Source organism: Erpetoichthys calabaricus, chromosome 3 (genome assembly GCF_900747795.2).
Source record: "Erpetoichthys calabaricus chromosome 3, fErpCal1.3, whole genome shotgun sequence".
Lineage (NCBI taxonomy): Eukaryota > Metazoa > Chordata > Cladistia > Polypteriformes > Polypteridae > Erpetoichthys > Erpetoichthys calabaricus.
The window spans coordinates 409,487-424,201 of record NC_041396.2 but is presented as its reverse complement, the minus strand read 5'-3'; the positions used below and the strand labels follow the sequence as shown (position 1 = coordinate 424,201).

The following is a 14,715-nucleotide window of genomic DNA, read 5'->3' as shown; positions in this document are numbered from 1 at the left end:
GAACCTCTTAGCTCAAGTCCTATTTTCTGTGTCTATATAGTGCCTTTCACGCGTCTCCATGGCAAAAGTATGACCTGGCACCTTGTGTTTGGAGATGAGCCTTTAGAACAATCAGTCGCGATATATAGCGCCTTTCACCACGTCGCTTTACTGGCCTCTGCTGGTGTGGAGCACACACAGCATTTGAACCCGAGGGTGCCCACGTCAGCATGGCCAGTAACGGAGAAAGCAGGCTTACTGTAATGTTATATAGCACCTCACCGTGGGAGGGGAGTCTCATGGACTGTATAGCGCCTTTCATTATGAACCTCCTGGATCAAGGCCTCGTCCAGAGTGCAGTTCATCGTGTCCATATGGTGCCTTTCGCAGTGACGGCACATTGCGTGGCACTGTGCCTCTCTATGTGTGTCTGGCTGTATTATATGTACAGTAGCGCCTTCACCACGTCAGTAGCAGCATTGAGCCCAGCTTCACTTGGTGGGACCCCCTCTGATTGGTAAGATGTGCCCTCTGGTTGAATGGCATCCCGTCAGCCTGTCAGAAATGAGAAGAAGAGCAGGTTTGGAATTTGGATGAACAGTTGAGACCTTCTGTAGTTGTTTGAGTGCCCCTCACCTTTCATAATCACAAGGCACTCGTTTGTCGGTATGAAGTAGGGGCTGGTGGCCCTATAGCGCCTTTCACTACTCGTAAGCACCTGCCCTGTGTGGTCATTTGTATTTCTAGATTAAGAGAACTGGGTCACTTTACAGTCCCCCGCTGGCGGGCAGCAGCAGATTTGAGCCCCCCTGGAGTTTTCGTGGCCTCTTTGTGTCCGCTGGGGTTTCTTGATGGTCTCTGGCAACACTCGTCCCGCTAATGGAAAAGGGGGGGGGGGGGGTTTAGGAATTGGATGAATAAAGCAAATGCTTAAGAGCATTATATAGCGCCTTTATGAAGCCTTTGTATGGACCCCAGTGTCACGGGCAGGTCTGTCAATATGGAGAGCAGTGTGACCTCAAGGCGCTATGAGGTGGTCCCTCCCTCAGAGGTGCGCCAGATTGCAGCTGGTGTTCTGTATAGCGCCTTTACAGTGGGTACAAGAGGAATGGAGAGAGAGAGGGGGTGGCAGGACTTGAGCCTCATTTTGCTGCTCAGCTCTGCCCCCATCTGGAGGGGGTGCCATGGAGGGGACTTGTGACCAGGAAACATCTAGGGAGCAGATTTGGGACTTTTATCTGTGAGTGGTGACCGTGATGTGCCTGCAAGGTGTGCCAGTCAATCGCAGCACCCTGACTCGGGTGTTTGTACCCACATGTCCCATTCATGACTGGCACTCCCCGATATCGGAACGCCTCCTGCTATATAGCGCCTGGGCACTGTGGAGTAAGCGTGAATCGGAATATCGCGTCTTCTGTCCTAATCTCAGGCGCTGTGAAGGTATGGGCTCAGGTAGGGTGCCTCATGGGTCCACCGTCCCGGGTTCAAATCACATGCCAGTATGGGCTCAGGTAGGGTGCCTCATGGGTCCACCGTCCCGGGTTCAAATCACATGCCAGCCCCCTCTTTGTGGAGTTTGCATGCTTGTGCTAGCTGTGCCCTTACACCCCAGGTTGTGCGGGTGAGTAGGCGCTGCCAAGGGTTAAGTGGCTGTGCGCCCCAAGCCCAAGTGGCCCTGCACTGGCAGGTCAGGCTGTGAGTGCCATGTAATCCTCCAGATGTACACATTAACACGACTGTGGTGGGCTCCAGACCTCATCTGACTGGGCAGCCTTCCGTTGGCCCATCCCACCCCCTCAGAGGGGCAGAACTGAAGTGCAGTACGGCGCCTTTCATACGGGAAATGCCACATTTACTGGGTGACCTCCAGCAGGAGACAGTTGGGATGAGCTCCCAGTTCGGTTTAGTGGGGAGCGGACTGTACTGTATAGCGCCTTTTCACCCTGGGCACTACCCAAGATCCAGGTGACACGTGCCTGTCCTCTGCAGCTGAGCCTGTCTGGAAGATGACAGCGATGAGGAGGAGTGCTGTGACAAGCTGATGGCCACCTCACTGGTGAAGATGTCACTTGTCCTGTCTACCTGTTGTATAGCGCCTTTCATATCTCTAGTGTTGATCCTTTCAATGTCTGTGTGCCTACCATGAAGCGCCTTTCCAGCTGTAGTGTCCGTCGTCATTACTCTCGGTGCAGTCCATGCTTTTCTTACCTGTTTATAGTGCCTTTCAATCTCTCAAAGCTTCGGTTATATAGCGCCTTTCATACGTCTGTCTCTGAGAGTCGTGCCTGGGTGTCGACCAACCAGCCCCACGCTGCCCAGTGAATTCAAATCCAGAAGTTCACCTTACTGGACAGAAAACACAAATCAGCCCACCTGGTGTCCCCCTCATCTCAAATGTGGATGGAACATCAGAAGAGAGAGACTTGGAGGGGGGGGGGACTATACACCTGCTTGAAACTCAAGATTCTGGAGGCAACAGTGCCAACCATGTGGGCTCTTCGTGAATGAAGTGGTGCAGGTTGAGAGTGGCAGAGCAGTGAGGATGCCGGGCCAGTTTGCATCTGTGGATTCTCCCATCATCAGGGTCACATGTCCATCCAGTGTCTGATCCCACAGCAAGCCGGAGCCAGCAGCTCTGATCAGGGGCACAAAGGTACAAGGTGGGTGATGTTGGCACACCTGCCTATCACATGGCAGTCTCACCGCCAGGTCTGAGAATGGAAGACCCTCAAACAAATGGCAGTGGCAAGTCTGGTGGGACCACAAGGACCTGGGAGAGATTGGGGGTGGAGCCTGAGGGTGAAAGAAAGAGAGACACTGACACACCATGAGAGGGGCGGGGCTTCAAAATGAGGAAGAGTGGGAAGGGGTGGAACCTAAAAGAGAAATGTGAGAAACGGAAGCCTGATAAAGGAAACAAGGGGGTGGAGCCTTAGAGACAAAGGGGTCGAAGGGGAGGAGCCTTAGAGACAAAGGGGTCGAAGGGGAGGAGCCTTAGAGAGTAGCTATGCAGAGAGCGAGCGAGCGGACAGGACTTGCTGCTCAAATCCATTGGCCCACAGAGTTGACCACAAGTGACAGGGATGTCAGGTGTGAGACCGAGATGGCAGCCTGAGACCTCGTGGAGATGTTCCAGAATGTCCAATGCTCTGAACAAAGAGCCAAGTAGATGGATGTGAGTCCTGACTAAGACGACGACTCCAAAGCGACGAGATGTGCACATCCAGAAACCTCGAAATGGCATCAAAATAAACCCACGGAGTCCCTGGCTGCACACCTGAGCAAAGGGATGGAGGGGCCTGGAACAGGCGAGTGGTGACAGGGACAAAGGAAATGTCCCCTCCACCGCTGTGAGGACCTGTCCAGGTAAGAAATGACCGCGCTGAGCTAATCTGGAAATCTCCAGTTGTGACTGCTAGGTTGCCCTGCCAGTCTGTGAATGTGCCACCTTGTTGAGGACACTTTATGGTACCTTTGGACAGCAGTGCCATCTGCAGGGCTGGCCATTTCAAGTGACACCTCAGTGCCCTCTTTGATTCATTTTGTTATTCCCCCCCCCCCCCTTATCTCCACAGGCCTCCGGCTTTAAGGACACACTGTGGCGTCCCAGAGGTCAGGATGGTTGATGGTGGGGTGGATGACAGCTGGACAAACACCTGCTGCCTCTGCCATCCCACCCGAGCCCAGTAAGCCCCTCCCAGGTGTGTCACTCACTCCCCCATCTGGTAATGGCACAACTGGGGGGGGGGGTCCTTAAATTAAATAATTAAATTGTTGTACAGTCAAAGAGTGGGAGGAGTTGGACGCTACAGACAGTGAGATGTGGCGGGGGTGTCCCCTTGAAGCCCCCCCATAATGGCCCCACTGGCCCTGCCTCTTCAAGCTCAGAAGTGAAGCCCCTAAATGTTGTGCCCACTGCGCTGATTGCTATTGGCTTCAGAACCCCAATGTGGAGGTGACTGGCAGTGACAGCCCCCGCAATCACAGCTCTGCCAGACCCCTCTGGCCACAGTAGTGCCAGCCTTCCTTTTTGATACTGGCAGGTGGTCAGTCAGACAGCAGTCCATAAATTTGTTAAAGCCACACTCGGTGACCGTGGTGCCAGCCCACTCACCCACACACACACCACCCAGCTTGGCCTGTCGAGGGGGTCTTTGGCATGTGGAGAGGAGAGCAGTAGGAGCCACGGGAGCACAGGGAGGGCACATGAACTCTACAAAGATGGTGAAGAACAAGGCTGGCACCTGCCATGTGCCCAGTGCTGCTGGAATATTCTGCAGACCACCTGCCACCTACAAGACCCCAAAGTGAGTTTGACATGTCACCTAATTAGCATACATTCAAATATATCAAACCAGGGTGACATTCATCAGTAGGGGGCACTCCTGCTTACACCAAAGCTGGCATCTTTGATGTCGGTGCCCAGACATATGGCACAACTGGTGCCAGGAGACCAAGGCCAGAGGCCAGCTGGTACAGTGGGCATAAGCTTCTGTGGCCCCCGCCGCACACAGAAGATGCTTAGACGGCCCACCTCATCTGTGCTGCCCAACACTCCCAGGGACACGGGTTCAAATCTGATGATCTACGGCGGGGTCACCTCATGGATTTGGAGTTCATTGGTGATTCTCCGTGTGGTCAGTGGCATGCCTGGCATCAAAATGAAAGGCACTATATAATAGATAGACAGAATGAAAGGCGCTATATTCAGACGTCTCCTCAGTTGACAAGCAGAATGTTCTGTACTTTGTATTTGACGCTTATGGGGGTCTTCCTTAGAGTTTGCCCCCCCAGTGTTTATTTGGCACGTTAATCTTACTGAGGTTCACAATTCCGCCCACCCACTAAACTGATTTCCAAAGTTTATTGGCTGATGGATTTCTGCCTGAGATTGGCTGGTTGGTTAGGAAGAAAGGGGAGGTGCTTAAGTAAAAATAATGATAAGAGCGGGCGGGAGGACGTGGAGGATGCGTGGCACAGAGGTGCGGGCAGCGGGGAGAATGGAAAAGAACAATAACATCCATCCATTATCCAAGCCTCTCTATCCTAACTACAGGGTCACGGGGGTCTGCTGGGGCCAATCCCAGCCAACACAGGGCACAAGGCAGGAAACAAACCCCGGGCAGGGTGCCAGCCCACTGCAGAGCACACACACTCACCACAATAACATCAATAATAATAATAAATGATGAAAATGTTTCCACGTATTTGATTACCAGACACTTTTATCCAAAGCGACTTACAAGGCATGTCAACATAAGCGAGCAGACAGCAGTCTGGGACTGTTTGGGGACAAGTGTGAAAGGACAAGGTGACAGGACTGACCAGCACAAGTGAAAAGCTTCCCAGATTTGCAGCACCTAAGAGCTGATATCAGTTGGACAGAACGTCACGACACTGGAGGGTCTTCAGACGTTTCTTAGACGCCCTGAGGTGGGCAGCTCATTCCACATGAAGAGAGTCAGGACTGCACTGGCATCACCAGATGTCCTTCATCAGCAGACCCGAGTGGTAGAGGAGGAGTGGGGGACCCCACGATGTATGGACACTGACCCTCTCGGATTTGGACTTCACCCGTGTCACCGTGATGAGTCGATGTGTTGACCTGGAGAGAGGAGTGGCGTGTGCCCACCTCAGCTGGTTAAACATGCGACGTGTGGCTGCTCTGTGAGTGCGGCTTGGTGGTACACGCCAGGGCCCCTCATAGTGGTCCAGAAGTGACAGGCCCAGGGTGTGGAGCAGGAGGTGTGCTGGCAGAGGTTGAATGGAGTGAATCCCCATGAGGTCCCCATGACACTTTGTAGTTTTCTGAGGCTTCACCACCGACATGATGATGATGAAGGTGATGAAGATGATGATAAAAATCAATGAAGAAGAAGGGGAGCAGAATAAGTTCGGAGGCTGTGCCACTCACTCCATTATGAATTTTATTACAAAGACCACAAAGAGTGACACACGCCATGTGACAGACAGACAGAACGTCATTGGTCCCCAGGGGCAGATTTGGCTTTTTGCAGAATAAAATGATATGATGACAATGGGCGCCCTGTCCTGGGTTTGTTCCTGCCCTGTGCCTTACACCTCCAGCCCCCCAAACCCCCCTTCACCACCCTGGTCTGCATTAAGCGGGTTCAAAAGTGACATAGTGTGACAAACAACAAACCCCATCAAACACACACCAGGAGGACAACTTCTGACCTGGCAGTCCCAGGGAGGCGCTATAAAGGAGCCCCTGTCACCTGTCCTGCCGAGTGGCTGAACCTTATGTCACACAGAGGGGATGTGCAGCTTTGTCCATAATGGCACTCTGTGTGGTCTTCATACTCTACACCTGCACTGCTACCTCCAGGGGGTCCAGAGGACCTCCCAAATCGGTGGGCTTGTCCTGAAGAGCTGTCACCACACTGGCCATCACAGAATAAGGAGTCTGCTCGGTCCGTTCTCCTGTAGCTCCTCTGGGTTAGGAGGCCAGTCCAGCAGGCCGTTGATGCGGACCCCCAGTACTCGCCCCCATGCTGGAGGCCCTGTGGTGGGACAGTTCTTTGGTTTTGCTGATGTTCATCTGCAGACAATTCTCAAAGGTTCTCCCCCAAGTCCTCTCGTCTGTCTCAATGGACCCCGAAGTGCAGTCATCAGAGAATTCCTGCAGGTGACGAGGCCGGGCGGTGGGTGAGTGGGCTTCACTTTTTGTAATCCTGGAAGTTTAAAGTTGCTGTGTCTTTTCTTTACTTTACCAGAAGCCAACCTTTCAGCCATTTATTGGTAGACGTCACCCAAGTCAAGACTTCCTAAGTGCTTTTTGCATGTGGTGACAATGGGTGGGCTGCACAAGTGACACACACACACTGAACTTCTGAATTCTCCTCCTTTGTTCTTCTTTACCTTCACTGCTTGTGGGTACAAACTGTCCCTGAATCAACTGGCATGAAGACCACGGGCACCCTCTGTGATGCTCTTGTGTGCCTTGGCCTCATCTGTGTCCTGGACAGAAGGCAGCCAGATGCCAGTCCTATGCTGTGCCACCACATCACTATCTCTGGTGCCATTGCAGGATGGACTCCGCTATGCAGGACTGAAGACAGATGGAGACTCGCGATGTACCCTGGTGAGCCGAGGTGAGTTGTGCCCACCCAGCTCATTGACTATGACCCACGTGGCACACAGGTTGGCCTCCTGTCCAAATGTAAGTGGGCAGTGACGGACTGGCGCCCCGTCCCGGGTTTGTTCTCACCAAGGGCACATCCTGGACTCCACCTCAGCCCACATTCAGGTGTCCAATTCGGGGGTTCTGAAAATAAAACAATGGACGAATGGCGTGTGTGCGCCCCCGTGCCCATCAGTCGACCCTCTGCAGCGGGCACCGCTGTGCCCGCCTCTCGCTGCTTTCGGCTCCTTGTGTTATTTTTCTCGGCACCGCCTTTATGTTAATCGCATGTTTTCCATTGGTCCGCTGAGTGGGAGTGTGCGGGAACGCACCACGTGGTTGGCAGGCGCTGCGTCTCCGATTTGGCCGCCCTCCGTTGCAATGGACGGGCGAATTGCGAGTGACAGCGACACGGGGGACGGCAAAGAGCCCGCCGCACATCGAGAAGGCTGCCTCAGATGGCACGCCGCGGCGCCCACGGGGGTCTTAGCTAACACTCCGGCGGATTAGGCGCCTGCTAAGTGAACGACGACGACGTCACTCTGGCGCCTGATCTGCGGCCTTCCGGCGTCTCCCCGTCTCCGGGGCAACCGGGCAAGGCGCCAACCGCGCGATACTTCCGTCCGCCCGAGAAGTCGGAACATCCGCGGGGCGGCATCGCGATAAGCGGCAAGGCATAAAGCGGCCCGCCCGGCCCGTGCCCGGCCATTCCAGTGTCTACCATGGGCTGTGAGCAGAGCCAGCAGAGCGTCGGACACCCGGCCTTGGATAAGGTGCGTGACGCTCGAGTGCGGCCGGGTGGCCAGTCTGTCACCACCGTGTGGGAGCTGCTCGTTGGGCACGGGCTCACTTGAGGGCAGGAGGTGTATGGCACGTGCCAGCACTGGCTGGGAGAACATGCAGACCCCACACAAGTCCTCGGACTTGAACCCGGGTCTCTGGAGCCCCCCCCCCCCCCCCATCACTTTTAAAATCAGCTTTCTAATTTGAGCCCCGATTCCTTACGGCCGCTGGCCACCCCTAATAAAGCTGTGCAGGACAGATGGCATGACACCCCAAGAATATCAAACGGGTCCCATGTTGCCCTTGGTCGGTGACGGGTGTGTGACGTCTCAAGGGTTTGGGCCACCGGTCACTGCAATTGGCAATTGTGGTCACTATCTGTGATTTGGGAATGTCTGTCAAATGTCCTCTGTACTTGTGCCAGGCTGTGCCCAATCAGTGGGCATGACTTTAAACTGACCTAAAGTCGCCCTTTCCTTACCAGTTGTCCTGACCCACACCATCACCGAGGCTCTTGAATACCCAGCTTCTGTGCCCATCTTTGAATGCATGAATTCTCATGCCACTGACCCGGCACTTGGCCACAGCGGCTGGCCAATGGCTCTGTAGTGACTGGTCACTTTACTGTGCCCAGGTGGGCTCTTGTCTGCCCACTCAGGTTTTCTCCCACATCTCTCTTTTGGTCCCCTGTGACAGTCTGGCACCTTGTCCTGTGTTTATACCTGCCCTTTGCCTGGTGGTACCAAGATGGGCATGGCCCATCAGGTGTGGGTAATGAAAGAATGCATGCCCTGTCATCTGCAAGAAGCTCCTCTCCACTGTGTGCCCCACATGCCCCGTTGGCCATGAGCTTTGTGTTTGATGAGAATCGTCTTGAGCTTTTCCTCGTCCTCCTCTTCCTCCTCCTCCTCTCTGAGTGCACTTCCCTCAGTGTCCACTGGGTGTCCTCGATTGTGCCATTCACCCGATTACTGGTAGAATTTGGTGCCCTGAAGTGGGCTGAAGACTTGACATGCAGACCCACGTCGTGTCCTTGTGCTCCTGGGCATCAGTGAAGTGTTGGACTCCACATGCCATCTCACTAGTGCCACCTACATCCCTTGAGTCCTCCACCGTATGTGGGTGTGCAAACTTTACGAGGGTCCGGGCAGGTGACCAAGGGTGTTGGACAAATGTGGTGCCCTTGGGATCGAAGCCCTGCACTCCTAAGGGTCGGGTGCCCAAAGCCACGAAGCGGGTCGAGACCCTCGGCTTTCTAAACATCTTGCTAATTTGATTCTTTTTTCATTTCTGCAGGACACACTAGGAGCTCAAATGTTCGTTAAACGAAATCGCATCCACCCACAGGTAAGGGGGCTGACTTCACCAGCAGGGGGTGCCAGTGAGAGTCTCACGACCCGTACACGGAGGGCACGGGCTCCATGGAGGGGTGCTGCGCCCCAGTCCTGCCATTATATGGTGCCACTCGCTCAGCTTTTCTACTACTGGTCACACTTGGCTATCTTTAGCAATGCCACCTCCCTCCGGTCCCAAGCTAGGGTCACACCTGTCACTTTGGCCCCAGTGCTCCTCCTTTTCTGTGACAAAATCGACTGCCAATGCTTTCCAGTGTTCAGTGCATGAGGTGCCAGAGTGGGCACAACAACCCAGGAGGACAAGATGCCAGTCAAGTGTCTGGTGTCTCACCTTCTAACTGGACCAAGAGGGCAATATGGCCCTCATTACATGCCATGCAACCTGCCCTGCAGTGTGCCACCTAGATGGTGTAACTGGGGTACAGACTGAGCATGAAGAATGAATGCCGACATCGCCCCACCCAGCCCAAGTCTCAGGCACCTTTGAACCCACCAAGTGGTGAATTTCAACTGTGCCAGCTGGCAGTGGCACTAAAAGCCAGGGCCTGGCAGGCCAGCTATTAGCTCAGAGCCAGCCTGGAGGTCTCCCTTTGCTCATCCCTACCTGCCCGCAGTGCCGCCTTGTAAATCAGTGACTCCCTGTGTTTGTGGGTGTTTCCTGGCATGAGGGGCACTGTGAAAGGCGCTATATGAACTCACAAAGTCACTGCTCAGCCTGCCCTGCCCTGCCGGACCCCCTGGCCTCCCATGGCCCCCCCAGGTTGCCCCTCGTCCACCCTGGGCTTTCCTCCAGTGGTCTGCACTCCTTGCACTTCGGACGTTGACCACCTGCCCCAAATCCTTAATCCCATCGTCAGGGTGACCCCCACGGAGCCTACTGCTGACTTTCAGAGGGTCTCGGCCAGGCGGGTAGACGCCCCCCCACCCCCTGCCCTCATGTCTCACTGCCTCGTCTTCTTTTTCTGCAGGACGCGCTCCACACCTGCCTGTTTTGTGAAAAAGATCGGATTAACCAGCAGGTAAGGGGACAAGAAACATCTGCGCCAACCCGGGGGTCCGGGCACATGTGTGGCATGTGGTGGGAGATGCCAGCCTGTCAAGGACTGGCCTTTCCGACCCGATCTTATTATTGGTCAGCTGTGCGTCCATCCACAGACGACAAGGGGTCTTTAACAATGGTGGGCGTCTGCCATCCCTCTCGTGGCTAAACTGTCTTCAAGGCGTGTGACAATACAAGTGACCAGAGGCCACTGACCTGTAAGGGGGCTTCTTGGGCATGAGGTGACATGTGCCATGTGTGCCCCTCATGCTGCCATGGCTGCGGTGAGTGTACCCTGGCATTGCCCTCCACCAGGGGCCTACTGTAGTGACACCCTGAGGTCAGTCTGGAGCTCTTAGAAGTGACCGCTCTGGCAGATGTGGTGGCCCCTTGACATGATCTTCAGTGGGCAATGAGGTGGTAACATGAAATGGGCACTGATAGTGGGCAGCTGCCATCCTTCAAGTTCTGTGCAGAGGAGCCATGTGGGCATTGTGCTTTCCTTATGACCAGGCAGAGTTTGTATTGGTGGGCTCTTGTCATTTGGGGGCCAGTGAGAACTGCAGCTGGGGGCTATGAGCACCTAAGGAGGCAGCAGAGTGGCGTTAGGGGGCTATTGTCATCGCTGCCACACGGTGTGGTGGGCCGTCCTTGAACGCCGCGTCTCTCGCCACTCAGGTGAACCGGTTTGTGATGTGCCCATTTATACTGTATGAGAAGTGCTGCTAACATGATGACCTGGCACCCTGTGCCCATGCATTTGGTTGGCACTGCTGGCAAATTGCCTTTGACACCTAAATGCAGACAGTCACTTGTCACTGTCCCTTCGAAGTCATGTTTGTACATCTTCAGGGTGGCTAATGGCAGTAGCGGTCTTGAGTGGGAGCCACGTGTGCTCCATGAAAGGCGCTATGCCAACCAAGCCAATGTGGGCTCCACTTCCTGCGCCACTTAACCTGCCATCTTAAAATGAGGCCAACGTGAAAGGCGCTATATAAGATTCTGCACCCTACACTAGAAGGCTGTGGTGTCACTATGAAGATGACGTGCGAGCGCACATCACCCCCCCTGAGCCAGCTGCTGGTGGTCCAATGTGGAGGTGGCACTTGAAGCAGAAGTCCCCCTTTGCTCGTCCCTTTCTGCCCAAAGTGTGGCCCCCTAGTGGCCAAGGCAGTGCAATGTGAAGGCCCCTTCGGTGCTGACATGACCTGTGACACACCTTGAATAAGGTGGACTATGAAGGACGCTGTACAGAATGACCAAAGTCACCAATGAGGGTGACGTCCATTAGCTTACCGTGGGACTCCTAGCCGGTCACCTCACACCACAGTGTCACCCACCCTCTGCTGTGTAACCTGCTGGCTCGTATGACAGTGACACGCCCTGAGTGACGGCCAGACCTGATCCCTGCAGGATGTCCCCGGTGGTCTCCATTGTGACCGTTAAATGGGGTCGGTGGGTCACCTGCCAGAAACAGAGACTCTATGGTACTTGAAATGGGGTCCGTGTGAAAGGCGCTGTATGCTTACCTTCTGGTGGGACCCCAAGGGAGTCACGTCACCTGCTAGAAATGAGGGTTAGTGTTGTAACTGTGAAGCCTCCTAAATTGGGGTCCGTAGGAAAGGCGCTATATAAATGGAGAGGGTGATAAAGATGCAAACTGCAAGGCTGCGGGTTCAATACTCACCTCTTGGCGAGACCCCTTCATGTGTGGGAAGCATAGCCTTAAATTGGGGTCCGTGTGAAAGGCGCTATATAATTTAAGATAGCGTGGCCAAGGTGTCGGGCCGTGAACTCGAAGGCTGAGGGTGGTCGCCTGCCAGACAGCAGTAGCGTAAGTGTAAAAAGGGGGTCCGTGTGAAAGGCGCCATATTCAGTCTCAGAGGCCGGGTGGGTGGGTGTTGGCTGGCGTCTCCATTTTTTGTAGCGCCTTCTGTCCTGCCCGCGGCTCACTCTCGGACGTCTTTGCTTTTACTTTCAGATGAAGCCCGGACAGGAGCAGAGCCTCCGGCCGGAGACCCCAACACACACGGCTCAGGACGAGGGGGTCAGTGACGAGTCATCGGTGGAGCTGTCCGACATGGATGAGCAGACCGAGCCAGAGGACCAGCTGGACAAGATGGCGGCCTCCATCCCCGAGAGACCCTCCAGGGGGCACTGGCCTTTTGACGAGGACCCGTCCTCCGCAGCAGACGAGCTCTCCAGTGACGAGGCGCCCTCTCCAAGTTCACCGGAGGCCGAGGACGACAGAGTGTCACCAAGCACACAGGGCACAGGTGACCAGGAGCCCTCAAAGGGAGAGCAGTGCCAGCAGAACGAGGACCACACTGAGCCCGGGGGGCAGACACATACGGATGCCTTTGGGTGCCCGGCGTTACCCCAGATGGACACGAGCGCCCCGGGTGTCACATCAGAGGAGGCAGGGTCACCGAGAACGGAGCGCTTTGGAGGTGAGCCGCAGGTCTGGCTGGACGGGCCCACCGTGAAGGAGGAGGAGGAGGAGGACGGTGGCCAGTCAAGACCCTCAGTGGAAGAGGAGGAGAGACAAGGAGGTCCTGAAAAGCACAACTTGATGAAGAAGGAGGACGAGGCAGAGGAAGAGGAGGTGAAGGGAGCCTCCCCGAGCAGCGAGCATGACAGAGACGAAGGCCCAGGAGACGAGGAGCACACGTCCTGCACGAGACCCGGGCAGGACGAGGGAGAAGATGACGACGAGCAGGACGAGAGGTCGCCCATCGAAGAGGAGCCCACAGCAGAGCCCGAGGCTCAGAAGGACGAGGTGACTGCACTCAGTCCTGAACCGGAGGGACCGGCTGTAGGACAAGCGTCACTGACCGAGGAGCTGTGTCCGGGACCCTCTGCCAGTGAAGATGCCCACCCTTGGGACCTTTTAGAGGGCCACTCGTCTCCCAAAGAGGACCAAAGCGCAGCCCTGGACACACACGCTGAAGACAGAGGAGAGCGTCCAGCGAGTGACACGGAGATGGCAGATGACCCCCTGACGGGAGTCCAAGGCGACCTCCAGGCATCCTCTGAGCCCATGGGGCACACTGACCACAGCGAGTCCCCGAGCGATGAAGACAAAGACGACGATGACGAGGGTGACCTCCTGCTGGACGAGCAGCCGCCTGCTCCCGGCTCCAGCCAGCAGAGGGAGCCCAGCCGGACGTCGTATGCGCGCGGCGACTCCACGGAGATCAGGTCGAGCGCCTCTGCCGGACACCTGGACGATGATGACAGCGAGGACGAGGAGGACGAGGAAGAGGAGGACGGCTCGCTGGAGCACATCGAGCTGCTTAGGAGGAAGAGCGACCGGGGCGACCGGGCGGCCGGCGACGACTGGAAACACAAGCGCGTGCTGGACATGCAGAGGAAGCTGCGCTTGGAGCGCGAGAGCAACCTGGCCGACCTCAAGAGCCTCGTGCAGAGCTGCATCCTCATGAAGAAGAGGCTCTCCAGAAAGAGGGTCTTCATGGAGGTGGAGCGCGAGACGTGACGCGGCCGAGTGCAGGACACGAGCTTCACGTGGAGGAGGGGGGCACAGCTCAGGTCGGCGGGACTGGGTACCCCCCCCTCAGATGGCACGCCAGTCCACCCCAAGCCGCGTGTCGGGCCGACCTGAGGGACACGCTTCGTGGAAAGGCGCTGTATGGGACTGGCTGCACACTCACTCACACACACACACACACACACCTCATTGAATTTCATAACGTCCATCATCAGCGCCCTGGCTGGTGGCGCCGCCCTGTCTGGCCCTTTGCGGAGAGAACAAGGCTGCCGATTTGCCGTTGTATAATATAGCGCCTTTCCTGCTGCCCGCACTCGCGGGGGTCCACTGGCAGACTCCCAACACATCGCACCGCGTGAACAGCCTTTATATGGCGCCTTTCAGGGCAGCACAGGCACATCCACTGACCAAAGTTAAAGCAGCAAAGCGGGCGTTCATTTGACGCACGGGGAGACACAGACGTCGGTTTGTACAGCGCCTTTCACCGACACGCGACACGACAGTTCGGTTATATAGCGCCCTCTAGCGAGGAGCTGGACAAGCTACTCTGTCTTTACTTTCTACAGCGCCTTTCACAGACAACGTCATCGGATGAAGGAGCAGAAAAAGAATAAAAGCATAAGCCCTGGAAATGACCCCCGATCTTATATAGCGCCTTTTGTGGAAAGTGCCGTCCAGTGCCAGTTAACAAAGCAAACACAAATGTCATTCGAGGCGCCTACAGCGTATAGCGCCTTTCACAGCTCATGTGAACATGAGGGGGGCTCTTGATGGGATGTGGCGCCTCCTGTGGAAATCCAAGTGAGAGTTCAGTCAGACGTTAGAATATACAGCGCCTCCTGGTGGGCATAAATGATACAAGGCGATCAGGTGGTTCACTCATATAGTGCCTTTCGTAGATCGCACC

General features: G+C 55.5%; 1 protein-coding gene across 1 annotated transcript; it reads left to right on the top strand.

The window, feature by feature from the left end:
* The first annotated feature begins 7,519 nt into the window (after window positions 1–7,519).
* LOC127526976 (sarcoplasmic reticulum histidine-rich calcium-binding protein-like) lies at window positions 7,520–13,796 on the top strand. The gene is made up of 4 exons (XM_051924224.1): window positions 7,520–7,896; window positions 9,203–9,253; window positions 10,230–10,280; window positions 12,282–13,796. Exons 1-4 carry the CDS (start codon window positions 7,846–7,848, stop codon window positions 13,794–13,796), a joined length of 1,668 nt encoding a protein of 555 aa, XP_051780184.1. The 5' UTR covers window positions 7,520–7,845.
* The last annotated feature ends 919 nt before the right edge of the window (window positions 13,797–14,715 follow it).